The sequence below is a fragment of the Sinocyclocheilus grahami genome, unplaced genomic scaffold (genome assembly GCF_001515645.1).
Source record: "Sinocyclocheilus grahami isolate Dianchi unplaced genomic scaffold, SAMN03320097.WGS_v1.1 scaffold53.1, whole genome shotgun sequence".
Classification (NCBI taxonomy): Eukaryota; Metazoa; Chordata; class Actinopteri; order Cypriniformes; family Cyprinidae; genus Sinocyclocheilus; species Sinocyclocheilus grahami.
In genome coordinates, this window is record NW_015505232.1 from 507,346 (window position 1) to 534,429 (window position 27,084).

The 27,084-nt window shown below is 36.8% G+C and overlaps 1 protein-coding gene across 2 annotated transcripts; it reads left to right on the top strand.

Annotated features, from left to right (window-relative positions):
• The first annotated feature begins 557 nt into the window (after positions 1–557).
• Positions 558–24,560, top strand: LOC107583356 (neurofibromin-like). Of its 2 annotated transcripts, XM_016269545.1 has the most exons (35): positions 558–836; positions 3,810–3,953; positions 4,674–4,757; positions 4,914–5,104; positions 5,187–5,293; positions 5,432–5,499; positions 6,302–6,377; positions 6,487–6,644; positions 7,245–7,418; positions 7,597–7,725; positions 7,900–7,974; positions 8,077–8,208; positions 9,304–9,438; positions 9,522–9,635; positions 9,732–9,811; positions 9,905–10,028; positions 11,070–11,316; positions 11,445–11,518; positions 11,820–11,903; positions 13,914–14,255; positions 14,387–14,526; positions 17,042–17,164; positions 17,271–17,354; positions 17,539–17,655; positions 17,736–17,917; positions 18,433–18,644; positions 19,636–19,797; positions 19,910–20,013; positions 20,538–20,673; positions 21,516–21,578; positions 22,683–22,841; positions 23,228–23,325; positions 23,400–23,546; positions 23,952–24,098; positions 24,350–24,560. In XM_016269545.1, exons 1-35 carry the CDS (start codon positions 777–779, stop codon positions 24,462–24,464), a joined length of 4,587 nt encoding a protein of 1,528 aa, XP_016125031.1. In that variant the 5' UTR covers positions 558–776; the 3' UTR covers positions 24,465–24,560. The 2 variants fall into 2 exon arrangements, with proteins under 2 accessions (XP_016125031.1, XP_016125032.1); XM_016269546.1 differs by lacking the exon at positions 21,516–21,578.
• Positions 24,561–27,084: the final 2,524 nt, after the last annotated feature.

The window sequence follows — 27,084 nt, forward strand, 5'->3', positions numbered from 1 at the left end:
CGTTCACTGTTCTGCGGTGACCATGCTGTTTCCGGCATCTCTTTGAGTTTTACTCGCCTCACACTGCCTGCAACAAGCTGCTCTTTCTTCTGCTCTCTCTCTCTCCCTCTCTCACTGCCTTTCCCAAAATTCATAAATCTGTTTACTTTACAGCATGTGACTGTAACATGGCTAAATGCAAGAGAGATGGCCTGCTTTTAGACAGTGTTATCAAAACAGTACTTACTACATTACTTATTACATAAGAACTGATATTCACAAACCTCATTGCTATTCTAAAACAATATACAAAAAATAATGTAACACATATGTTACATTATTTGTATATTGTTTTGTAATAACATTGTTCAGAAAGTTCTACATGATGGATTGTTATATTTAGAGCTAATATGAACACAGTATGTTTATTTCTAAATAATCATTATTATCATAAAGTAATAAAGTAAGGAAAAAATAAATACAATCTCTCTCTCTCTCTCTCTCTCGCTCGCTCTCTGCTGGCGCATGCGCATTCGGGTTTTCATCTCTCATCTGCACCGCTGCTGTGCTGCTGCTGCTTCGCTGGATCGGAGGATTCAAACTTCCGGCACTGTCATGGCGGCATGCTGCTGTTTCTGACACCGACCAGACCGAATACCGAGCCGCCCCTCGTTCGGCCCTCAGCGCGGCGCGGATCGAGGAGCGCAGGGGTCGCAGACCGCGGAAAAGGCGTCCTCTCCCCCTCCACTTCATCATCATCATCATCAGCGGCGGCGGAGGTGCTAGCGTGAGCGGCCATGGCGGCACAGAAGCCCGTGGAGTGGGTCCAGGCCGTCATCACCCGATTCGACGAGCAGGTCAGAGCTCCTCTAAACCTCTCTGAACGCCTCGTCTGCACGGATGCGCAGTTACGCAGCTGTCGCAGCGCATCCGTGCAGCCGCTGCGCGTCTCCGTTCTCATTCTGATGCTGCTGTGTTTATATCCTGTAACAACGTTAAATGCATGGGACGCGACTAGTTTAGTAGTACGTGTTGCTCAGCATCCTCTACTGAACCTGGAAATACGTTCTTACCAACTCTAAACCTAATCAAACCTTACTAACCTAAAATCATAGGGCAAGGGTTCATCTCGAAAATCAGTCCTCCTAATCACTTGACTACTGATTTTAGGGTTATGACCTGTAGTAATGTGCCTGTCAAACAATTATTATTAAAGAAAAAACAGAGAGCAGTGATTGGAACAACATTCTTATTGACCAATCTCTGCTCTTGAATTTTAGGGACAGGTTTAGGGTCAGGGTCGCCCCTATGCTGCGGGGGTGTGCCATCTGCCAGACCACTATGACCCCCAAGCCAAAATAAGATATCTTTCGCATTTGATTTAACCCGGCTTTAACTGTCACAAACACATAAATTCCTCATTAAAATAAATCCATAAATTGCAGGTTTCTGGTATATGCAATAGTTTGTTTTTGTGTAGTTGTAGTGTTTGATTTAATGCAAATTTAACCTACATACAAGAAGAAATAACATAGAACTTTTTGAAACAAAACTTCACAAAAAGAACAGGGGTGTATGCGATAAGTGCCTCTGTGTGCGTAGATATTAAGACAGTTTCTTGGGATTTTAACCACTTTGTACCACTGTACCATGTGTTGCTTCTTAATTAATATTAATAATTGAATTTATTTAGTCATTTATTTTACATTTAATGCGATAAGTGCCTCTGTGTGCGTAGATATTAAGACAGTTTCTTGGGATTTTAACCACTTTGTACCATGTGTTGCTTCTTAATTAATATTAATAATTGAATTTATTTAGTCATTTATTTTACATTTGTCTGCTTTTGTAATTCACATCATGTGAGATGAGAGTTATTGTTTATACTTTCACTTCATATTTTGTGTCCCACATGTGAACCCACATCAGAGCTGACCCTTGATTGAGCCACACAGCTTCACTTTCTCATCTAAGAGCTGTGTCATCAGTTTAATATCTCTTCAGAGCTGTACTGGGTTATTAGGTTACTTCAGACGGTTTCAGTGAGGTTTGATGTGTGACGTATAACTGAGTAGTCTTATGCAATGACGACTGTCCCTGTTTAGTGTGAATCCTACTGGTTTAAACCTGCAGTTGTACTTATGAAACAGGTTATAAGTTAGAAATTTAACCCATTATTTACCAGACAGGCGAAAGCCTGTGAATGGTTAAGCTAGCATGTTTTCTTTTCATCTTGTTTGAGTTGTTTTAACGGCATAAACCTGCCTGTTAAATGTCAAATGTTGACTAAAATTTGACCAGACACCAAAGAAACATTGACAGACCGTCATGACAGACACAGAAATTGTCATTATTTACTCATCCTCATATGTGACCCTGGACCACAAAACCAGTCTTAAGGGTAAATTTTTCGAAATTGAGATTTATGCATCAGCTGAAAGCTGAATAAATAAGCTTTCCATTGATGTATGGGTGGTTTGAATTGGAAAATATTTGGCCGATATAGAAGGATTTGAAAATCTGGAATCTGAGGGTGCAAAAAAATCTAAATACTGAGAAAATCGCCTTTAAAGTTGTCCAAATTAAGTTCTTAGCAATGCATATTACTAATCAAAAATGAAGTTTTGATATATTTACAGTAGGAAAATTACAAAATATGTTCATGGAACATGATCTTTGCTTAATGTCCTAATGATTTTTGGCATAAAAGAAAAATCTATAATTTCCAATAATCAATAAAACCCATACAATGTATTTTTGGCTATAGCTATAAATATACCCCAGTGACTTAAGACTGGTTTTGTGGTCCAGGGTCACATATTGTTCCAAACACTTTTAACACATTCAACTCACAAAAGGCGGGTTTCTGACAGGATATTGTATTTATATATTTGTTTTCATTTTCATTTTGGGGAAACTTTCCATTCAAGAGCAAAATTAGGCGAGTGCCAGGAGAAATATGTTGTTTATGAGCAAGTTAAACTGGCAACACATGAAGAATATTTCTTTTTAGGCGTCATCTACTTGAGCTAAGTAAAGGTACAAGCCACTAGCTATTTCTGCCCCTCAAAGGTTCCTTAAGGTACTGCAACAACAAACATTTTTGGAGACATAAAACAGTGTTTCCACATTGAGTCTTTAGCCTGATTTCTTTAAGCGGTAAATACCAGATTTGGTGGCGTATACACATTGACCAGTGTACTTGTAAGCCTCAGAGGCTGTCCAGTCAACAGTTGGAGCATGGAGGAAGCCTTGTTAAAGGGAATCGGGATCATTGCAGTTTGATTGAAGTTCAGCGGAGATTAGGGGTGTTTTGTGATGCTAAACCTGGCCTAAACTCTGGATAATCCCAAAATGGGATTCCGTGCCGCTGATTGGTTTTAGCAATTTTCTTTGACTTGCTTTTTGAAACTGAGATTTGCTGCTGTTTACTTTGTTGTAACAAAAAAAAAAAAAGTTTTCTCATTGATTAAAGAAAAAGTTCACCATCTAAATGTTTACATCATGATTTGCTTACCTCATATTGTGAAATACAAAGGTGAATTTTTGAAGAATATGCTAGCTACTCTTTTGCATATAATAAAAATAAATGGCAGCTGGGGCTGTCAAGCTACAAAATGACAAAACATTTCCATAAAAAAAAAAACACCATAAAAGTGCTCATGCGCGATATTCCATGTCTTCTGAAGTCACACAATAGATTTATGTGAGAAACAGAATGAAAAGAAAATATCTCTCATTCAGAGAGTTTGTCCTGTAAGTGGGTTGAAACATCTTCTGAACATGTATTTGTCTGTATCTGAACACTGTGTATGTGTGTTTGTTTTTAGCTTCCTGTGAAAGTCGGCGTGCAAAACACACACACTAAAATCAGCACCGAGCACAATAAGGAATGTCTGATCAACATCTCCAGGTACAAATTCTCCCTGGTCATCAGTGGACTCACCAACATACTGAAGAATGTCAATAACATGGTGAGTGTTTATTCAAGAGTTGGTGCACAAGCACAATAGACGTTTACAAATGGCGTTAATGTGTATTTTTAATATATTATGATATGCACACTTCCATTCAAAAGTGTTCAAAGTCAGGAAGATGGATTTCATGCATTTATTTGATTAAAAATACAGTAGTTAATGTTTAAAATAACGGTTTTATATTTTAACACATTTTAAAAATGTGATTTATTCCTGCGATGGCAAAGCTGAATTTGCAGCATTACTACTCCAGTCTTCAGTGTCCCGTGATCCTTCACAAAACTTTCTAATATGCTGATTTGGTGTTCAAAAAACATTTCTTTTCATTATTAATGTTGAAAGCAAATGTGCTGCTAAATATTTTATTTTTGTGGAAACCGTGATACTTTTATCTTCCGAAGAACAGCGTTTATTAGTTTATTTTCAATGTCTTTACTGTCACTTTTGATCAATTTAATGAATTATTGCTAAATAAAAAGACAACAGATACAGATATTTTTTGTTACTTTCACCTTTGTTATTGATCCTCCAGTATATCAACATTATGTCTTTCTGTCTAGTTATTGATATTGGCTATTAAATATATTGTTCGGTCCCTAGGCAGGAGCTACTGTGAGCGTTTGTTCTAGACCGTTGAAGATGGTTCTTTGTGCTAGAGCTCTATGGCACATGTGCTGGTCTCTCTCTCTCTTAGTTTGCTATCTCTATCTCTTACAGCGGATATTTGGAGATACTGCAGAGAAGAACCTTTACCTGTCCCAGCTTATCATCATGGACACACTGGAGAAGTGCCTGGCAGGGGTGAGAGACGGCTGCAGACCATTCATTGTGTCTCATTTCATGAGCTGTCACCATTGTGCCATTATTGCCTTTTCAACTTCATTTTGAAACGAGATACACATCTAGATGTTGATAATTCCTATAAACAAGTCCTATAAACTCCCTTTCTCTCTCCAGCAACCAAAGGACAGCATGCGTCTGGATGAGACGATGCTCGTCAAGCAGTTATTGCCCGAGATCTGTCATTTCATCCACACGTACCGTGAGGGAAACCAGTACGCGGCCGAGCTGAGGAACTCCGCCTGTGGGGTTCTGTTCTCTCTGAGCTGCAGTAACTTCAGCGCTGTCTTCAGCCGCATCTCCACCAGGTACGTACGACCCCTTGTGATTAGATGGAAGGGATGAATGGATTTGACCTCTCTGATTTTCTGTCTGTCTGCTTCCCTGCAGGTTGCAGGAGCTGACCGTTTGCTCTGAGGATAACGTAGACGTGCACGACATCGAGCTCATCCAGTACATCAACGTGGACTGCTGTAAATTTAAACGCCTCCTGCAAGGTTTGATTGACTCAAACTCAGGGTTTAATATTCTGAGCTGAAAAAAGTTGTTATAGTTGTTATATATGAAAAATATTAGAGGCAACAGGAAAAGTATCTAGTTTCCTTTTAATGTGTCAAAGTCTTTTCTTCTTGCAGAAACTGTGTTTAAATTTAAAGCCTTAAAGAAGCCAGCCCAGTTGAGTGTCATCTACAATTTAGAGAAGGTAGGTGGAATGATAATAATAATAATAATTATTATTATTATTATGTGAAATATTACAGCGGTGTGGCTCATATAATACAATTTAAAATAACAATATAATAATTATTTTTATTATTATTTTTATTTTATTTTTTATTTTATTATATTATTATGAATAAATGGAGAAAATTACCTTAATAATAATATAAATATTATTATAATATAAACGGTATTATTATAATTTGTGTTATTTATTATTATTATTATTGGCATTTTATCGCATTATAAAGATTATTACAATTTAAAATGTATCATTTCAAAGTGATGATACACAAAAGTATTATAATCCATGCATCAATATTATTATTTTTATTATTATAATATACAGTGGGTACGGAAAGTATTCAGGCCCCCTTAAATTTTTCACTCTTTGTTATATTGCAGCCATTTGCTAAAATCATTTAAGTTAATTTTTTTTCCTCATTAATGTACACACAGCACCCCATATTGACAGAAAAACACAGAATTGTTGACATTTTTGCAGATTTATTAAAAAAGAAAAACTGAAATATCACATGGTCCTAAGTATTCAGACCTTTGACCTTTGACCTATTACATAATTATATATATATATATATATATATATATACATATATATCAGTTTGTAGCATTTTTTTCGTATATCATACTATAGATTTAAATGGTTAATTTAACATTTTGTCATTTGTTTGTGTTTTGTATACAATTTTCTCTACTTCTCCTAGTGATGTCCTCTCTCAGTGCAGGAAACATCTGCTGTGTGTGTTTTTTGATTGAATTTGCAGGCGTTCTGGAACTGGGTGGAAAATTATGCTGATGAATTCACCAGGTTGTACCAGAGGCCTCAGGCAGACATGGCTGGTGCGTCCACTGAAAACCTCACTGTACCATATCAGCATGGCTTTGGAGAGGATATGTGAATCTGATCTCTGTGTGTGTGTGTGTGTGTGTGTGTGTGTGTGTGTTTCAGAGTGTGCTGAGAAGCTGTTTGATCTGGTGGATAGTTTTGCTGAGAGTACAAAGAGGAAAGCAGCCGTTTGGCCCCTGCAGATCATCCTCCTCATCCTCTGCCCTGACATCACACAAGACATGTCCAGAGACACGTCAGATGACTCGAAAGACAACAAGGCAAGCATACACAAACTTGTGCACGTGTACTTCTCAGGATCACCTCTTGATCATTATTGTTCTTAAATTATAATAACTAATGATAGACAGATTAAATAGCTGTATAACTTTTAAACATTGTAAATACTGTGTAAAAGAAATGTATTTTAATTGAGCAATTTGTGTTTTAAAATTGTTATTTATTTGTTTTTATTTCGCTTTTATTTCTGTTTTTATTTAAGCACATTGTATGCTATAAAAATAAAATTAACGAAATAATGAATATTATTAATTAATGATTTTTCTGTAATTTTTTTATTTAAATTTTCATTTATTTAAAAAAAATGAACACACACATATGGCATTATATCAGCCACATACAAAACCCATCTGAGTCTCACTAATGTTGTAAAAGCATATATACACACCCTTCCTCACACACATACTAAACCTAGACAACTAGTGTACATCACACAGTTTGTACTTTTTATAAATAGTTTATTTCGACAACCCTCACTTTTTTGTAAAATTAGTAAAATATTCATACTATAAACTATAATTAGATCTCAGTCTCTGAACTGTTTACAATATGTATTCACGTGTTGCTTTTTTCCCCTGTAGAAACTGTTTTTGGAGAATCTACGGAAAGCCTTGACTGGTCACGGTGGAAGCAAACAGCTGACGGAAAGCGCAGCTATTGCCTGCGTTAAACTGTGCAAAGCGTCCACATACATCAGCTGGGAGGATCACTCCGTTATCTTCCTGCTGGTGCAGTCCATCGTCATGGATCTGAAGGTATGGACAAATATGGCTCCTCATAGACCTTTTTATTTAGTTTTTGCCTGGTTCGTATAGTTGAAAGTAGCAAACACTAAAAGAAACCCAAACCTGGTGACTCGCAGTGGCTTAAAAGTGTCTGAATGTTTCATGTTGATGCTGTCCTCTTCATTGATGGCTGTCTCTTGGCTTCCAGGGGTTGCTGTTTAACCCAGCTAAACCGTTTTCCAGAGGCGCTGGGAGCCAGAGTGCAGACGTGGACTTAATGATCGACTGTTTTGTCTCCTGTTTCAGAATCAACCCTCATAACAATCAGCAATTTAAGGTGTGTGGACAAGTCAAGTCAAATGTATTTATATAGCTCTTTTCACTGTAGTTTTTATAATTTCTTAATACCTTTATGCGTTACGTGGTGATATTGAGAATTTTGAAACAATTTATACATCGTTCCAATAACATGCACAGACTTGACCTAAATCTCTGGTTCTTTTTCTGAAAGGTGTGTCTGGCTCCGTCCTCACCTCCTACCTTTCATTTCGTGCTGGTGAATTCTCTCCACCGAATCATCACTAATGTAAGAGCTCCTGGTGTCCTTAGATCACCTCAGAGAGCTAGGATGTCTGATTCACTCCCAGGGTGTCCAAATGTCCTCTGTGTGTCTTCCGTCATGTTCTAGTCCCCGCTGGACTGGTGGCCGAAGATCGATACCGTGTACTGTTACTCGGGAGAGCTGCGGCTCATGTTTGCTGAGACTCTGGGGAGAGTGGTGCAGGGCTGCAGCAGTCACGCCCCCCTCCGGATGACCTCGGTGAGACGCCCGCAAAACTTCTCCGATTGAAGATCACCTCTAGTGTCCATGCTGAGAATAGAATATTTGCGTACTGCACAGTTTACTATACGCAGCCTGCTATTTTTAGACATAGTATGTGAAACAGCATAGAGTACGCTACAATACATTTTCCAAACAGGCCATAACATCACTATGTTGAAAAATTAATTCGTTGAGTGGCAAGCAGTCATCTCAGAAAGGAATACAGCAGTTTAGCATTTTTAATTCTGTTTTGTGAAGACTTTTTGTAATGACTCGAGAGATAGAAATCACAGATAGACGTGTAAAGGCTACTTAAAAAAAGAATGGGGGACTGTGTATAAATAAAATGTATGAACAGATGAACAAATTAAATTTAAGTTTATGAACAGTATATGATATATACACAAATTAATAGATTAAAATGTAAACTTTATGAACGCATCATATTTCGCTTATCTTTTTATCTTTGTATAATATATTTATACTTCTTTATATTTTAAATATATATAAAATCTATTATCCATATTTATTTTATTTTTTCTATATTTAAATATTATAAAATTTGTAATATATATTTAATATATATTAAAAATGTTTTTTTTTTTTTTTAAGAAATCTCATATATTCACCTAGACGGCATTTATTTGATCAATACTACAGTAAAACGGTAATATTGTGAAATAGTACAGTTTAAAATAACTGTTTTCTATTTTATTTATCTTTCAAAAATGTAATTTATTCCTGTAATGACAAAGCTGAATTTTCAGGAGCCATTACTCCAGTCTTCAGTGTCACGTGATCCTTAAGAAATCATTTTAATATGCTAATTTGGGACTCAAAAAGCATATATATTTATCAATATCAATGTTCAAAACGGTTGTGCTGCTTAATATTTTTGTCTAAACGGTAATGCATAGATAAATATTAAGTTTTTTAAATATTAACAGCTTTTATTTTAAATAAAAATCTTTTTCTGTCACTTTCGATCAGTTTAGTCCATTCTGTCTGAATAAAAAAAGGCTTACTGACCCCAAACTTTTTGCCCAGAGCTTTTTGTTTGTTTCTATTTCGTTCTCTCTGTCTTCCTCTCAGAGTTTGACCTTTAAGGAGAAAATGAGCAGTCTGAAGTTTAAAGAAAAAACCACTGATCTGGACACCAGGAGTCACAAGTATCTGCTTTTGGCTTTGGTGAAGCTCATCCATGCAGATCCCAAATTGATGCTACATGTGAGTGAAGAGGCTTAGCTTTCTTTGGCTTTATAAAGACATGCTCTGCCCTACTATTAATGTCAGGTGTGTTTGTGAATCAGAATCCAGGTAAACAGGGTCTGGAGGTCCACAGCAGCACGGCAGATCTTATCACAGGCCTGGTGCAGCTTGTGCCGTTTGCGAACATGGGAGATATTTCCCAGGAGGCCATGGAGGTGAGGTCATTGCATCTCGCTGTTTATCTGGTGCCTCTAGCATGAGTTTAGATGGTCTGTATATACGTTTTCAGTCCTAATCTGTGTCTGTCTTAGGCTCTTCTGGTCCTGCATCAGCCTGAAGGCATCGAGCTGTGGAACCCAGACGCTCCTATGGAAACTTTCTGGGACATCAGGTAGCTCCTCAGTGGACACGACTCCAGTTAATAAGTGCTGATAGAAATGAAACTTTGCCCTGTTGATTGTGTATGTATGTGTTGTCGGTTCAGTTCTCAGGTGCTGTTCTTCATCTGTAAGAAGCTGTTTGGTCATCAGCTGATCAGCAGCACTGAGATTCTGAAGTGGCTGCGAGAGATTCTCATCTGCAGAAACAAATTTCTTCTCAGGAACAAAGTGAGTCTGCACTCTCACCTGCACACATGGCATTATGGGTCAAATGTTTGTATATCCTTGACTACATTATCTGGACATTTCTAAAAACATTAATTACCTCTTCCTTTTTTAATCTTTCACTTTTATTTTTGCTCTTGTTATCTGGCTTGTTTGTATATCCTGAACTGTGAAGCACTTGTGCAGTACAAATAAAATGTCATTGTTTTAAATAAAAATGAATATAAATTATTATTATATATTTTATAACAACAACAGCAAAAATAATAATAATGATAACTTTTATGCTTATTTTTATTATTATTATTATCATTAATTGTGTGACGTATATAAATAAACTGCACAGTGCGGGGTACAAATTAAAAATCTATATTGAAAATAAAAATTCATATAAATTAAGCATTTTGCAGTACAAATAATAACTTCTAATAATATTATTATTATTATTATTATTTGCCAAAGTGTGAAGTATATAACCAAACTACAGTGTGTGGGGTACAAATAAAATACAAATTTTAAAATAAAAATGAATATAAATTATTATTATATATTTTATAACAACATCAAAATAATGATAATAACTTTTATTATTATTATTATAATCATCATCAATTGTGTGGCATATACTGTATAAATAAACTGCACAGTGTGGGGTACAAATAAAAATTAAATATTTAAAATAGAAATTCATATAAATAATTAAGCACTTGTGAAGAACAATTAATAATAATAATAATAATACTATTATTATTAGTAGTAGTAGGAGCCAAAGTGTGAAGTATATAACCAAACTGCCATTTGTGGAGTACAAATAAAATTTAAATATAAAAATTAATATGAATATCAGTATGTTATAATAATAATAATAATAATAATTGTGTGTTTGACCTGACTTTGCTGTGTAGCAAAAGAACAAGGATATCAGGAAATGTAAAAAAAAAATAAAAAAATAAAAAAGGGTTAAAAATATGAAATGGCAAATATTGGTTATATAGAGAGGAATATAAATTTTTTTTGTTTGTTTTATCTGTTCTTCTCATACAGGATCGGGCCACAGCAGGCAGCAACATCGCCATCTGCCGGCAGGCCCAGACCAAGCTGGAGGTCTGTCTTTACATGTTCCTGTGGAGTCCAGACATGGAGGCAGTTCTGGTGGCCATGTCCTGTTTCCGCTTCCTGTGTGAGGAGGCAGACATCCACTGCGGTGCAGAAGACATCCCTGTGCAGTCCCTTCTGCCAAACTACAACACGTTCATGGAGTTTGCATCTGTCAGTAACATGATGATTACAGGTCTGTCTGATAAACTAGTCTGAATGCATGGATTCAGACACGTACCTCTGTTTTTTGAGATCTGTGACTGGTGTTACAGGTGCCTCTAGAGGGCAGCACAGTTTTTGTGAGCTCTCTGATTTTTCTAGGTCGTTCGGCTCTACAGAAGAGAGTAATGGCTTTGCTTCGGAGGATTGAGCTGCCCACCCCGGGAAACACAGAGGTCAGAGATCACACGTTTAACACTATTGAACAGTAGTAGACACATTCTGGTTGGTTGACGAACACATTTGCATTGTCCTGGTTGTGTGCCATTGTATTGTCCAACATAATTGTTTTGAATCGGAGCCTTTTAGAATATGCAAAACTTGATTTGTTTTTCAAACTATGTGGTTGGATTTCACAGTTCAGTACTTGTGTGCTGTTTCGGTTGTTTGTGTAAAAAAAAAAAAACAATTTTTTTGTGGTCTAATTTGAAGATAACATGTATGACGGGTTTTAACAGCTCTGTTTGGTCATTTCAGGCCTGGGAGGACACACATGCCAAATGGGAACATGCAACCAAATTAATTTTAAGCCACCCGAAAACGAAACTAGAAGACAGTCAGGTCAGTCACCCTACAGTAGAAAATGGATTTTTGTCTACATGTGGGTGGTGATTCAGTTTAAGGAACATTTCTGTACATTAGGCATATTTGTGAAAAAAATGCTTTAAAATCATTATTTTATTAACATTCGTATTATTATTAGTTTAAAAAATATATAATAATTTAATTTTACTGTATTATACTGTATTATTTTATCTCTTTAGATACGTTTGACTAATTTATAGTGTTGAAATGTAACATTTAGCACTTTGTAATTTCTCCCAAGAACTTTTTAGAGAATAGTTCGTAGGTTTTTTTTTTTTTTTTTTATCAAATCAGTTATTATTGTATTATTTGAGAATTATTTAAAAATTCTGTTTAATTCAGTCATTTTAAGTCAGTTTAAGTTTAAACACACACACCCACAAATTATGTTTTGGCAACCCACCAAAATAAAAGCTTGCTGATTTTAGGTTTAAAAATATTGAAAATGCATATAAAAAGTATAAAAAAAAAAAAAAAAATTAAATATTTGAATTGTATTTTTAAGTGTACTATAAAATAATTGTATTTTTTATTTAATACTAATTTTTTATTTAAAATATAATAGTATTATCACACTTTATTTTTTTTATTTTGTTTATTATTTTACTTTAAAGGGGTCATATGTTGCGATTTCAATTTTTCCTTTCTCTTTGGAGTGTTACAAGCTCTTGGTGCATAAAGAAGATCTGTAAAGTTGCAAAAACGAAAGTCTCAAATCCAAAGAGATATTCTTTATAAAAGTTAAGAGTCAACCACGCCTACCTAAAACAGCTCGTTCTAACACGCCCCCACATGTCTACCTCACTATGTGGGAAGATTTGCATAACGCCGCCCAAATGTTCACGTAAAGAAAGAAGGCATAACTTTTATTCTCGCTGTAGTATTGTTGCCGCCGCCGCCATGTCGTGAAGGCGTTGTTTCGTTGTGAAAGCGAAAACTACTTTGTTTGGCCTTCCAAAAGAGGACACGACTAGAAATCAGTGGTTAAGTTCTATTTACAACACTGTTCCAGAACAGTTTAACCCAAATATTCCGATGTGTCCAGCGCATTTTATGGAGGACTGTTTCCTGATCCTGGAAAAGTAGACTACAATGCCGGTTGTTCTGACTCACAGACTGTAAGTACATTTTTTATATTTAAAGAATTTGCCACTGACGATTCAAACGCGAGTTTTAAGCAGTATAGAGTTGGCTTGTTGTTTGTCATTTCTCCGATCACAAATGCAGACATGGTTTTATGTTTACGTGGCGCGATGCAATGCAACGCGTAAAAAGACAGTATAGGTCATTATAATCCGTAATTATGTCCCCACTGGATGCAACGAATGCCTTGTTTATAATGGGTTTTAATGTTTTTGTCTCGTCGCTCCGGCCGGACAGGGCATCACAATATGGTAAGGGGCGTAACATTTCCGTCACACGCTTGAGGTATTCGGCCAATCACAACGCACTGGATAGCTGGCCAATCAGAGCACACCTCGCTTTTCAGGCCGATGAGCTTTGTAAAAATCAACGCATTTCAGAAAGGCGGGGCATAGAGGAGAAACAATAATGTACAGTATGTGGAAAATAATGTGTTTTTTGAACCTAAAACCGCATAAACACATTTCATTACACCAAATACACCAAATAATGTTCTTTTTAGCAACATCATATGACCCCTTTAATTATTTTAACTAAATAAAGTGCAATAATACTATTATTAATATTATTAAATATTTATTTTTTTATAGTTCTATTTAATGGGACACACTATGTGCAGTGTGCAGGACACACTCATGAGAACAGACTGAAAAACATATGTGCACCTCTGTATGTATATATGTATAAAATTATACTGTAATAATTATTATATGCTTATTAACTCCTATAATAATTTAATTGACCAATAATAAGTTAATTGACCATTGTTTAAAAAAACCCCAGCAAAACATGACATGACGAAATGTTGGCTGTGCTCCATAAATCCTGTGTCTCATCCCTCAGGAATGGATCAATATGACAGGCTTCCTGTGTGCGTTGGGTGGCGTGTGTTTGCAGCAGAGGAACACGTCTGCTCTGGCCACATACAGTCCTCCCATGGGCACCCTGAACGATCGCAAGGGCTCCATGGTGTCCATGGCATCATGTGAGGGGAACCCAGAGACACCCCTGAGCAGGTTTCTGGACCGTCTTCTGTCGCTGATGGTGTGCAATCATGAGAAGGGCCATCAGATCCGCACTAACGTCAAAGACCTGGTGGGGCTGGAGCTCTGTCCAGCACTCTATCCCATGCTGTTCAACAAACTCAAAAACGGCATCAGCAGATTCTTCGATGCCCAGGGCCCGGTGAGACAGCTTGTCAAAATGTATACGTACAGTGGAAGTCTTATGAAGCCATGTGACATCTTTATAAGCTGGTTGGACGTCACTTGCATCAAATGTCATAGGTACTTATGTCTCTATGCTCATATGGTTAGGTGCCAATTAACGAGACCAACACGCAGTTTGTGGAGCAGACCATCGCCATCATGAAGAACCTTCTGGACAACCATACGGAAGGAAGCTCAGAGCATCTTGGTCAAGCCAGCATTGAGACCATGATGCTTAACCTGGTTAGGTAAGTCATTTGTTTGCTTATGTTAATCAGCTTTGCTGTGAAGATCATTCTCTAAATGTATGTTTCAGGTCACATTCTTTCCAGTCTTTTACTAAAGAGCAATTTGAGAAATTTCTCCAGGGCTGTACAGTTCAGTTTTTATTTCTGCTTGCCTGGTCGTACCAGAAGTTCAAATTTCCGCTGTAATATACAGGTGCATCTCAATAAATGTCGTGGAAAAGTTCATTTATTTCAGTAATTCAACTCAAATTGTGAAACTCGTGTATTAAATCAATTCAGTGCACACAGACTGAAGTAGTTTAAGTCTTTGGTTCTTTTAATTGTGATGATTTTTGACTCACATTTAACAAAAACCCACCAATTCACTATCTCAACAAATTAGAATATGGTGACATGTGCACACAGATTGAAGTAGTTTAAGTCTTTGGTTCTTTTAATTGTGATGATTTTGGCTCACATTTCACAAAAACCCACCAATTCACTATCTCAACAAATTAGAATATGGTGACATGCCAATCAGCTAATCAACTCAAAACACCTGCAAAGGTTTCCTGAGCCTTCAAAATGGTCTCTCAGTTTGGTTCATTAGGCTACACAATCATGGGGAAGACTGCTGATCTGACAGTTGTCCAGAAGACAATCATTGACACCCTTCACAAGGAGGGTAAGCCACAAACATTCATTGCCAAAGAAGCTGGCTGTTCACAGAGTGCTGTATCCAAGCATGTTAACAGAAAGTTGAGTGGAAGGAAAAAGTGTGGAAGAAAAAGATGCACAGCCAACTGAGAGAACCGCAGCCTTATGAGGATTGTCAAGCAAAATCGATTCAAGAATTTGAGTGAACTTCACAAGGAATGGACTGAGGCTGGGGTCAAGGCATCAAGAGCCACCACACACAGACGTGTCAAGGAATTTGGCTACAGTTGTCGTATTCCTCTTGTTAAGCCACTCCTGAACCATAGACAATGTCAGAGGCGTCTTACCTGGGCTAAGGAGAAGAAGAACTGGACTGTTGCCCAGTGGTCCAAAGTCCTCTTTTCAGATGAGAGCAAGTTTTGTATTTCATTTGGAAACCAAGGTCCTAGAGTCTGGAGGAAGGGTGGAGAAGCTCATAGCCCAAGTTGCTTGAAGTCCAGTGTTAAGTTTCCACAGTCTGTGATGATTTGGGGTGCAATGTCATCTGCTGGTGTTGGTCCATTGTGTTTTTTGAAAACCAACGTCACTGCACCCGTTTACCAAGACATTTTGGAGCACTTCATGCTTCCTTCTGCTGACCAGCTTTTTGAAGATGCTGATTTCATTTTCCAGCAGGATTTGGCACCTGCCCACACTGCCAAAAGCACCAAAAGTTGGTTAAATGACCATGGTGTTGGTGTGCTTGACTGGCCAGCAAACTCACCAGACCTGAACCCTATAGAGAATCTATGGGGTATTGTCAAGAGGAAAATGAGAAACAAGAGACCAAAAAATGTAGATGAGCTGAAGGCCACTGTCAAAGAAACCTGGGCTTCCATACCACCTCAGCAGTGCCACAAACTGATCACCTCCATGCCACGCTGAATTGAGGCAGTAATTAAAGCAAAATGAGCCCCTACCAAGTATTGAGTACATGTACAGTAAGTGAACATACTTTCCAGAAGGCCAACAATTCACTAAAAATGTTTTTTTTTATTGGTGTTATGAAGTATTCTAATTTGTTGAGATAGTGAATTGGTGGGTTTTTGTTAAATGTGAGCCAAAATCATCACAATTAAAAGAACCAAAGACTTAAACTACTTCAGTCTGTGTGCATTGAATTGATTTAATACACGAGTTTCACAATTTGAGTTGAATTACTGAAATAAATGAACTTTTCCATGACATTCTAATTTATTGAGATGCACCTGTAATTTGATAAAATTTGTATATAACTATACTGTTCAAAAGTTTGGGACTGGTAGTATTTTTATGTTTTTATAAAAACGTCTTTAATGCTCACCGAGACTGCATTTATTTGGTCAACTATACATTAAAAAAAGTAATATTGTGAAATATTATTAGAGTTTTATTTAAAAAAAAATTATTATTATTTTTAATTTTTAAGGATTCTTGGATGAATAGGAAGTTATAAAGTTAAATATAAATGTTTTGTAACATTGTAAATGTCTTTACTGTAAGTTTGATCAATTTAATTAATCTTTGTGGAATAAAAGTATTAATTTCTTTAAAAAAAACTTATTTTCAATTTTAATTATTATTTTTTTAATTATTAAGAATGATTTATACTTTTTTAAGCTTAAAATCAAACAAAAAGCTTTAAAGACTACAATAAATTTATATATATTTTTTTTTTCTGGCATACACGGCAAATCTTTACTGATTAGTTTGTCATTTCTAACCCATTTTTACTGATGCTATCAGGATTATCACAAGTTATTCTTGCAAATGTTGACAAAACTTAATCTATGTCACCTTTTATTGTTGATTTCTTTGTGCTTAAACCATAATTATTTGTGTGCCTTTTTGTGTGTTATAGGTATGTGCATATTCTTGGCAACATGGTTCATGCCATCCAGATCAAAACTAAACTGTGCCAGCTGGTAGAGATCATGATGGAGTGCAGAGATGACCTCTCTTTCTGCCAAGAGATGAAGTTCAGGTACAACAAAATGCTACTGTAGTCCTGCTCTTTATGCGATAGACAGATTATATGCAATGTTTTATTTCTGCTCTGGAGATGCATCAGATTTGTGTGTGTGTCTCAGGAATAAGATGGTGGAGTATCTGACGGACTGGGTGATGGGAACATCCAACCAGGCAGCAGATGATGATGTGAAATGCCTCACAAGGTAACATCCTCGTGAACGCATTATTTTCATTCAGATGGCATCATTAATATTCTAGTTTACTGAACAACCTCCATTGGACTTTTGTTCTGAGAAACATTAAGTTCATATGTGCAATGCAAATCGAAAAATGACTTTTAGTGGTTGATTCTTTTTTTACTATAAGCTGTATGGTTGTGATTGACAGGGATCTGGATCAGGCGAGTATGGAAGCGGTGGTGTCTCTTCTGGCCGGCCTGCCCCTTCAGCCAGAGGAGGGGGATGGTGTGGAGCTGATGGAGGCCAAATCTCAGCTCTTCCTAAAGTAAGACTCAAGTTCCATATTAAACCCTAGTTTCCGGTCATGGAGTTTGTACATTACTCTGCCCCTGCTGTCCTCCACAGGTACTTCACTCTCTTCATGAACTTGCTGAACGACTGCAGTGAGGTGGAGGACGAGGGTCAGCAGGTGACTGGACGTAAGCGAGGGATGTCCAGGCGGTTGGCGTCTTTAAGGCACTGCACCGTCTTGGCCATGTCCAACTTGCTCAACGCCAACGTGGACAGCGGCCTTATGCACTCTATTGGTGAGAGAATCAAGCCATAAATCTCTCAAATAACACTTTAAATTCATAAATCATCTATTGAATTTTATTTTAGTTCATTAATTATTTTAATTGTATTTATGTATTTTTTCTTATTCATTTTACATTTAATTTCTTCTTTAACTCTGTCATAAATAAAACGTATTCTTCAGGACAAGTAATGACTTTTTGTGACAAATCTTTAACACCATATAGTAATATATTCAATAACATTATCAATCCAACGCTAGGGCCGAATTAAGATGAATAATGACACTAATGTTGTAACAGCGACACTGTTATTGAACTGAATTGAATCAACATTGAATTGAGCTGAATAATGGCATTATTGTACATCTGCTTCATATGAACCTTGCAACATTAACACTTATTTTCCTGTTTATTACTGTGAAGCTGCTTTGACACAATCTGTATTGTTTAAAGCACTTTATAAATGAAGGTGACTTGACTTTCTCATGCATTTAATCAAAGTTTGCGTGTCTGCCGCTCTCTTGCAGGGCTGGGCTATCATAAGGACCTTCAGACCAGGGCTACGTTCATGGAGGTCCTCACTAAGATCCTGCAGCAGGGGACAGAGTTTGACACACTGGCAGAGACCGCGCTGGCCGATCGCTTTGAGAGGCTTGTGGAACTTGTCACGATGATGGGGGATCAGGGGGAGTTACCTATCGCCATGGCGCTGGCCAATGTGGTGCCTTGTTCTCAGTGGGTGGGTACTTTAAGTAAATAATCTGTACTTTTTTTTTGTATGGTGCAAGATGAGTAGTTAATTAATTCAGCTATAATTGTACCATATAGTATAGAGATAATTCAAACAATGTTTTTCAAAATTCTGTATGCAACAAACAGTATATTTTTAATACACATTTTTAAAAACTTTTTTAATACACATTTTTATCAACTTTGAAATATAACATTGAGAATCTCCCATTGACGTACAATAATAGAATGTTTGCAAGTCAAAATCCAACCATCAATGATTATTTGCGTACTGATTTGGCAGTGTTCTTTTTCTTTTCTAAAGCTGATTTACATATTAATTGTGTTTTGGTCTTTTTTCCCTTACTTAACAATTCAGCCATCTATATTATTATCATTCTCTTTCTATTTCGGTGTTTGGGATTAACTTTTTTTTAATTTTATTTATTTATATTTTTTATCTAGAGCAGTTGTTCTCAACCTTGGAGTATTGATATATTAAATTATAAATTAAGCACAGTTAATTTTGTGATTGCAAAGGTTTCAAGAAATATATTATCTTTAATATTAACAATACTTTTTCAGGGGGAAGAAAAATTATTTTATATTGATTTAATTTTTTTTAGCATTTTTATTTCAATTACAGTTAGATTATTTTAATATAGTAATAATACTCTTTTGATTTTAAATACTTTTTAGGTCATCCTGCATCCCCCTTTGAAAGTTTGCTGAGGCGTCTGGTTGAGAACTTCCTGAGAAATCTACTATTTCTTTTTCTTTTTGTTAAATTATTTAACTTAAAGTATTATTAATAGTATAAAATGAGAAAATGTGCATTATTATTAACCATTATTACTCACCGTTTTGTTTTAAAAATGTCATAAAAGGTCCTTTGCACATTGTAAACCTAAAGAAGGTCAAATGACTGAAACGTTGCAAATAAAATTGAGATGCAAGTTTGAGTACTGTGTGGAATTTATATTGAACTTTGGTCTTTTCAGGATGAACTGTCACGTGTTCTGGTAACTCTCTTTGATTCGAGGCATCTCCTGTATCAGCTTCTGTGGAATATGTTCTCTAAAGAGGTGGAGCTGGCAGATTCCATGCAAACACTGTTCCGCGGCAACAGCTTGGCCAGTAAAATCATGACGTTCTGCTTTAAGGTGCCTGTAAGATTCCCCTGGCGTGCAAATGATTATTCAAAGAGGCAAATGATCCCGATTAATTTAGTTGTGAATTTCCCTCTTGGGAGCTCATGGAAATTCCTTTTTTCAGGTGTACGGGGCCACGTATCTGCAGAAGCTGTTGGAGCCGTTGCTCAGGGCAGTGATCACGGGCACTGAGTGGCAGATGCTGAGCTTTGAGGTGGATCCCACCAGGTATCTGTCCGAATGAACCTTTAAATCAGTCATTCGCAACTGGTATGTGGGTGCAAATTCACCTGTCACTTGATAAAAGCTAGCCAAATTAGGAAGAAGCATCATGGACTGATTGCAAAACATGCTGTCATCCCATAACAATGAACAAAACTACGTAAAGTAAAAGAGAATTGACACCAGACTAATTTAAATAGAGGTTCACTTGCCGTGAGGATAAACTGGTTTGCACCGACCACACTGTGTTAAAGTGTTTATTAAAAAATAAAGATCAATGTGGTTCATTTCTTGCGTTTCAATTGGTATTTTCCTACTCGGCCTGTGTCAGCATATTAATAATGAGTTGTGATGTAAATATATTTGAATGTTTGATTTTAAGGACATTGATTTTTGTGTACTTTCATGTGCTAAACTCTTTTAGTGCCGTGTTGTTTCAACAGTGTTGTGTTCTCTATTAAAGACAGCAGACATGCCTATGTGATGTTCAGATTCTGGTTGGAGATGATTGACTTGTGTTCTTCCTGCAGACTTGAGACCGGTGAGAATTTGGAGGAGAACCAGCGCAATCTGTTACGGATGACCGATCGCTTCTTTCGGGCCATAATCAGCTCATCTGGCGAGTTTCCACCTCAGCTCCGCAGCGTCTGTCACTGTCTCTTTCAGGTGAGGTTGAAGAAACCTCTGAGGTGATTCCTTGGAGTGCAAAGAGGCCCGAGTTTGTTTCTGTGGATGTCTGAATCCCCGTGTTAATCTGCGATGATATTACTAATGTCAAATATGCTTTAGTTTTGCTTTGGAGACTGAATGTTTAATTGAACCGTTTAAAGCCAACATGAAATCAAAATTTGCGTTCTGGTCTTATTTGTGCACAATTTAATACAAATAAGCTCAGAAAAATGACCTTTGTAATGTAATTAGATGCAATAGCTTATTTCAAATTCATATTTGACGTTAGTTCCTGTGTATACGATGAGAAGGCCACATAGAATCTGCACTGAACAAATTTGTGTAAATGGTTTATAAAACCATTCTTAGATTTCTGCCTTAAAGTGTGATCATTTACAAAAGGATGGTTTTACAAAAGATTTTTTGAGGTCAGTTGTTCAAGAAATGTTTTCTATTCGTCAAAGGATGAAAAAAAAAACAGTTTTTAACATTGATAATAAGAAATATTTCTTCCGCAGCAAACCAGCATATTAGAGTGATTTCTGAAGGATCACGTGACACTGAAGACTGGAGTAATGGCTGTTGAAAATTCCGTTTGCCATTACAGGAATAAATTACATTTTTTAAATATATTAAAATAGGAAACAGTTATTTTAAACTGTTCTAATATTTTTTTTAATTACTTTTTAATATTACTGTATTTTTGATCAAATAAATGCAGCCTTGGTGAACATAAGAGACTCCAAACTTGCTCCATGGCCTAATAGGTAGAAAAAGTGTGTGTGTGTGTGTGTGTTAGCTTGTGCCATGACTTGTTTGTGCTCATTTCTGTTCTGTAGGCTACTTGCCACTCTCTCCTGTCTAAAGCATCTGTCAAAGACAGAAAGGAAGTGAGGAAAGCAGTAAGTGTGAATGGCGGACGTGTCTGCTTCCTGTCTTGATTCGCTTCATTAATCTGAGACTCTTGTGCACCTCTGGCCTGCATTACTGTCATTACATCAAATCATGTCTACTAATTTCCTGATTTTTGGCAAGCTGAAGCTTTCACTGAATGTACCTCTTAGCACCAGCACCAGGAAAAACAACAAACTCTAGCTCCGGCCATCATCTTTGCATGAGCCGTCACTCTCAGGACTGAAGGTTGGAAATTATCAGGGCATTGGATGCAGTGGTGCATTGTGGGTTATGTAATTTGGTAACGAACTTCGCCCCTATTTGAATGCCAGAATGATTTTACGCTTGACTGTTCAACCTGAAACGTTTATTCAGAGTAAAACGCATTTCTCTGTAGTGCCATTTTAAACGCTTTGCTGTTCCCTTTTTTCTTCTCTAACACTCTTAAAGGTCACTGGTGAAGACCTCCGCCATCATTGGACTGTTTAACGGCTTCAAACTACTTCCTACACTTTAACTCTAAAGCCTTAAACTCTAGCTCCGGCCATCATCTTTGCATGAGCCGTCACTCTCAGGACTGAAGGTTGGAAATTATCAGGGCATTGGATGCAGTGGTGCATTGTGGGTTATGTAATTTGGTAACGAACTTCGCCCCTATTTGAATGCCAGAATGATTTTACGCTTGACTGTTCAACCTGAAACGTTTATTCAGAGTAAAACGCATTTCTCTGTAGTGCCATTTTAAACGCTTTGCTGTTCCCTTTTTTCTTCTCTAACACTCTTAAAGGTCACTGGTGAAGACCTCCGCCATCATTGGACGGCTTCAAACTACTTCCTACACTTTAACTCTAAAGCCTCTGGTGCGATTTCATTCAGATAGTTCCCTCACAGAACCTCATGTTATCCAGTTACTCAACAGATATCATCATATGATCAAGTTCACTTCCAATAAAAAATAATTTAACATGATTTGACTTGGAAATGCTCAGATACATTAATGTGATTATGAATTTTGGTTCTGAATTGAAACTATCCTAATGAAATGGCATATGTTACCTCAGCCATAAAGTCCTTCTTTCACGTTCCTGTGTATTTCTGTGTTTTGGTTTCAGGTGGTTAGCCAGCGTTTCCCACAGAACAGTATTGGAGCTGTAGGAAGTGCAATGTTTCTGCGTTTTGTGAACCCAGCTATAGTCTCTCCATATGAGGCTGGAATTCTCGACAAAAAGCCTCCACCTAGGATGGAAAGGGGCCTTAAACTCACGTCAAAGGTGAGAATTTTTGCATAGAGATAAAATTAATACTACTTTTATAAAAGTTGTCCATGCTGGAAAACAGGTTGTACCAGCTTATGTTGGCCAAGTTGGATTTTGCTGCTTCGATGCTGGTCCAGAAAGGTCTGCCAGGTCAGAACCAGGTCCGTGATCTAGAAAGTCAACTGATCAACCATCTAGTAGAGTTTATTTAATCGATAAGTCACTAGAATAATAGCAATAATGACTAAAACCCACTTAATAGTTGTAAAATCACTGCAGGGCATGGCCTTGATGGTCGTGGCAGTGATAATATATTATGAAAGACATCAGTGTACAAAATGGAAAGATTTGGAGTTTTCTGTTTTATAAAGACTCATATTTCATTTGTCATCTGTCCGCAGATCCTGCAAAGTATTGCCAACCATGTTTTGTTCACAAAAGAGGAACACATGAGGCCATTTAATGACTTTGTGAAGAGTAATTTTGATGCAGCCAGAAGGTAAGAAAGCGATTAGCGATCTTCAGGATTTAGATCCTCCCACTAGCTAGTTTAAACTTTGGCTTTTCTTGTAGATTTTTCCTGGACATTGCCTCTGACTGTCCGGCGAGCGACTCTCTCAACCACAGCCTGTCCTTCATTAGTGATGGCAATGTTTTGGCCCTGCACAGGCTGCTGTGGAACAACCAAGAGAAAATCGGCCAGTATTTGTCTAGTAACAGGTGAGCTGGTCTGTGAAAGACTTGTTATCATCCAGCTCATGCGGTCTGTATCAGAGAGACTGTTATTGGAAGTGAAAATGCAGCTTAGGCTTTTCTTGGGATTAGATTTTTGGATTTGTGCTCATTCAAATCTCTATATTTGGTTGGGAAGTGATTTGCATTTTTTTACTCTTTTCTAAACTTGTTTCTCTCTGATCTTATTGTATTGGTTAAATACAAGGGTCAGCTGTTTTGTTGTGAAAATTATCATCCATCACTTTGAATGACAGGGTTGTACATTTTATGTCATGCTTTGTATTAATCCTACAGTAAAATATTGTAATGCAAGCATACATTTTTTGATATTTTTTTCAAATCCTCAGTGAAGTTTCAGTTAATCAAAAAATATTTTTCCAAACTCTTCAGGGATCATAAAGCTGTTGGAAGGAGGCCCTTTGATAAGATGGCCACCCTGCTTGCTTACCTGGGTCCCCCAGAACACAAACCTGTGGCAGATACTCATTGGTCCAGCCTGAATCTCACCAGCTCCAAATTTGAGGAGTTTATGACAAGGTAGAGAAGGCTGCTGTTTTTATTTTTATTTATTTAGTTTTTAGTTTTCAGTATGCATGGTATTTTTGCAAGCATAACCATTTTTGCATGGTATGCTAGTTTTCCAGGAAAAAAAATTCTTATTACAGATGAAAGACTTCTTGTCAGTTTGAATTAGTTTTATTTTTCTAACCCAATTATTTAAAGCAGAAGCCCCACTTTTACTTTGCAGTTCATAACTGGAGTCCATAACTGTTTTTATTTTTCTTTAGACACCAGGTGCATGAGAAAGAAGAGTTTAAAGCATTGAAGACTCTTAACATCTTTTACCAGGCTGGAACTTCAAAGAACGGAAACCCTGTGTTTTACTATGTAACTCGCAGGTAAGACTTCATGATACCTGACCGATGGTTGCAAAAGAATTACAAAGGCACACATTGTTCTTTTGTTCAACGTTTTATTGCTTCTAAAAACAATCAGTTAACCAACAACAACATACAGATGCATAGATTTACCTTTGTTGATTAAATTACGAAGATATTACAGCATTTTACAGAAATAAATAAAAAATGTGGTTGTGAATAGTACCAATATTTTTTTTCATATTTGGAATATTTTTCGCTAATATTAAGCAAAAAGCTGTTTGTTACAAGCTGTATAACATCTACGAAAGTTTCATAGCATTTCAGAAAGACTATTAAGTCTCCAAAGAATCTCACATTATTGTCTGCCTTCAAAGCCCAAGGGAGGTTGATGGTCACTGTATCATCTGTAGTAAGCTCAAAGTTATGAACACAAGCAGCGGAAGTTTGAAGCAGCTGGTCACGGAGGAAGTGGAGGAAGCCGAGGAACCGGAGGAACTGCCAATGAGGGCGCTGACAGTTCCTTCTTTAGCATTCTGGATTGTGTTGTTTTTGGAGCTGGATGATGTGGTGTTGTTCATAGTCCAAGTCATGCTAGTGGAGTTGCTGGTTGAAATTCCGCTGTTCGTATACTGGTTAGCACCGTTCCCATTTTGATTAGCACCGTTGTTTTTGGCAGTGGTGGTAAATGAAGTAGTAGTGTTTGAACTAAGGACCTGCATACAGCCGAACATCACAACAAGCAGAACCACGCAGATGTCCACTTTTAGAGCCATTTCTCTGATCTGAGAAGAACATAACACAAAAATCATATCAGTATATAGAAGTATTAGCACTTCTTTTTTTATTAGCTCCAAAATGATGTTTAACACACATGAGCAGTTTTTTTTCCGATACAAGATTAATTTATGTTTATAGAGGTTGAGTATCATTCCGAATTGAATTTTAATTTGTGAACACTTTGCTTCATTCCAAAGAAATAATTTAGAGCATAGAACATAGAACAATGTTTAGAACATTCCCCGGGTACTCACCGGCGGTGATCCACGTAAATAATGCTGATGTTTTATCTCTGCGAGTGGTGATGTGCAGTGTCTCTAAACACATGCTGACGCTTTTAATAATGACACCAGTGGAAGAAGTCACATGGTTCTTCAAAAAGGAGGGTCAGTGATGGAAAGATCATGCTGACAAGATTTCTCTTTGTTTAACAAATAGTTTGTTTGCTTTTCATGAGGTATCATGGTGACAATTGGAAGACTGGCTTGAGTTGCTGTGTTTTCTGACAAAAGATTTCCAAATTGGGTCTTATTTTAAAGTTTATATTCCTACATAGCTGGGTAACCTGACTTAACTGTTTATCACTGCCATTAGTAATAACAGGCTTTCTAAATGTTTTGTGTTCTGTCAGAAGAGTCAGCCATGATAATGAAAGGCTGATGCTGAGAAAAATAAACCCTGCTTTCCCAGCTGGAAAATCCTGTTAACATCAGGTTTAAAGCTACATTTTACGTTTTTAGGTAGTTGTGAAGATGGATTACCAGCTGTTTGGAAGCTGAAGGTGCTGGTAGACCATCTTGAATCAAGCATAATGTTTGTCAGTTGTTTTTGGAACATGGCAGGTAGTTTTCTGGTAATTTTAGTGACTGATTTATTACTTTAAATAAAACTTTGTTTTTAAATGACATTCAAATGGAATCCGTTTTGACTATGGATGGACAAGTAATAATATGTTGTAGTCAAGTGGTGAAAGTTTGGCTGGTTTCCATCAGTTATTAACCCCTGCTAGTAAATGCCAGGGTTGTACCCTTATGGCCCAGGTGGCCCAGTAGTGCACAACCTGTCAAAAAGTCTCCATAACAATGCATTGGACTAATTTCGCTGTGTTCTGCTAATTCCTTTGTGTTGCAGCTTGATTCCTTTGTGTTGTGATAATTTCGTTGTTGTAGCTTGTTTCCATTGTGTTATGCTAATTTTGTTGCGTTGCAGCTTGTTTTCATTGTGTTGTGCACTACTGGCCATCATACTTATGTGGACAAAAAGCACATTTCTTTATTGAATTGCATCACAATCTCATCTATGTAATCTGATGAAAATCATTATATTTCATTATATTGATTTGATCATTTGTATTTAAAAAATGTCTTCGATTTTATTGAACAGTGTAGAATTTTGATTAAAAAAGAATGCGTTTTGTTCATGTTTTTATTATTGCAGAAGTATTAACAGAATCATGCATTTAACTTATCATTTTTAAAACAGAATGGATTGTCAGAAGTTAATCTGATTAACATATGAAATACTTCTACACCCATTTCATTTGAACCTGTATGTCCGGTAATGTTTGTTGCTCCACTACATTGGTACATTGTTCTGTTTTGGAAGTTTAAGTCCTTTTAATGTTTTCATAATATGTTAAACATAAACATTATTTGAAAATACTGAGCATGTTATCCATTTGTTAACTAGGGCTGGGACAATAAATCGATGCATCGCGAATCGAGAAATGATTTTCCGAAGGCATCGCGATTCTCTCTTGAATCGATTCTGAGCTTAGTTTTTAATAGCAGATGCGTGCTTTAGAAATAGCCGAATTCTGCTTGCTTCCAGTTCCTTACACATGCACCATTTGAACCTAAAATAAT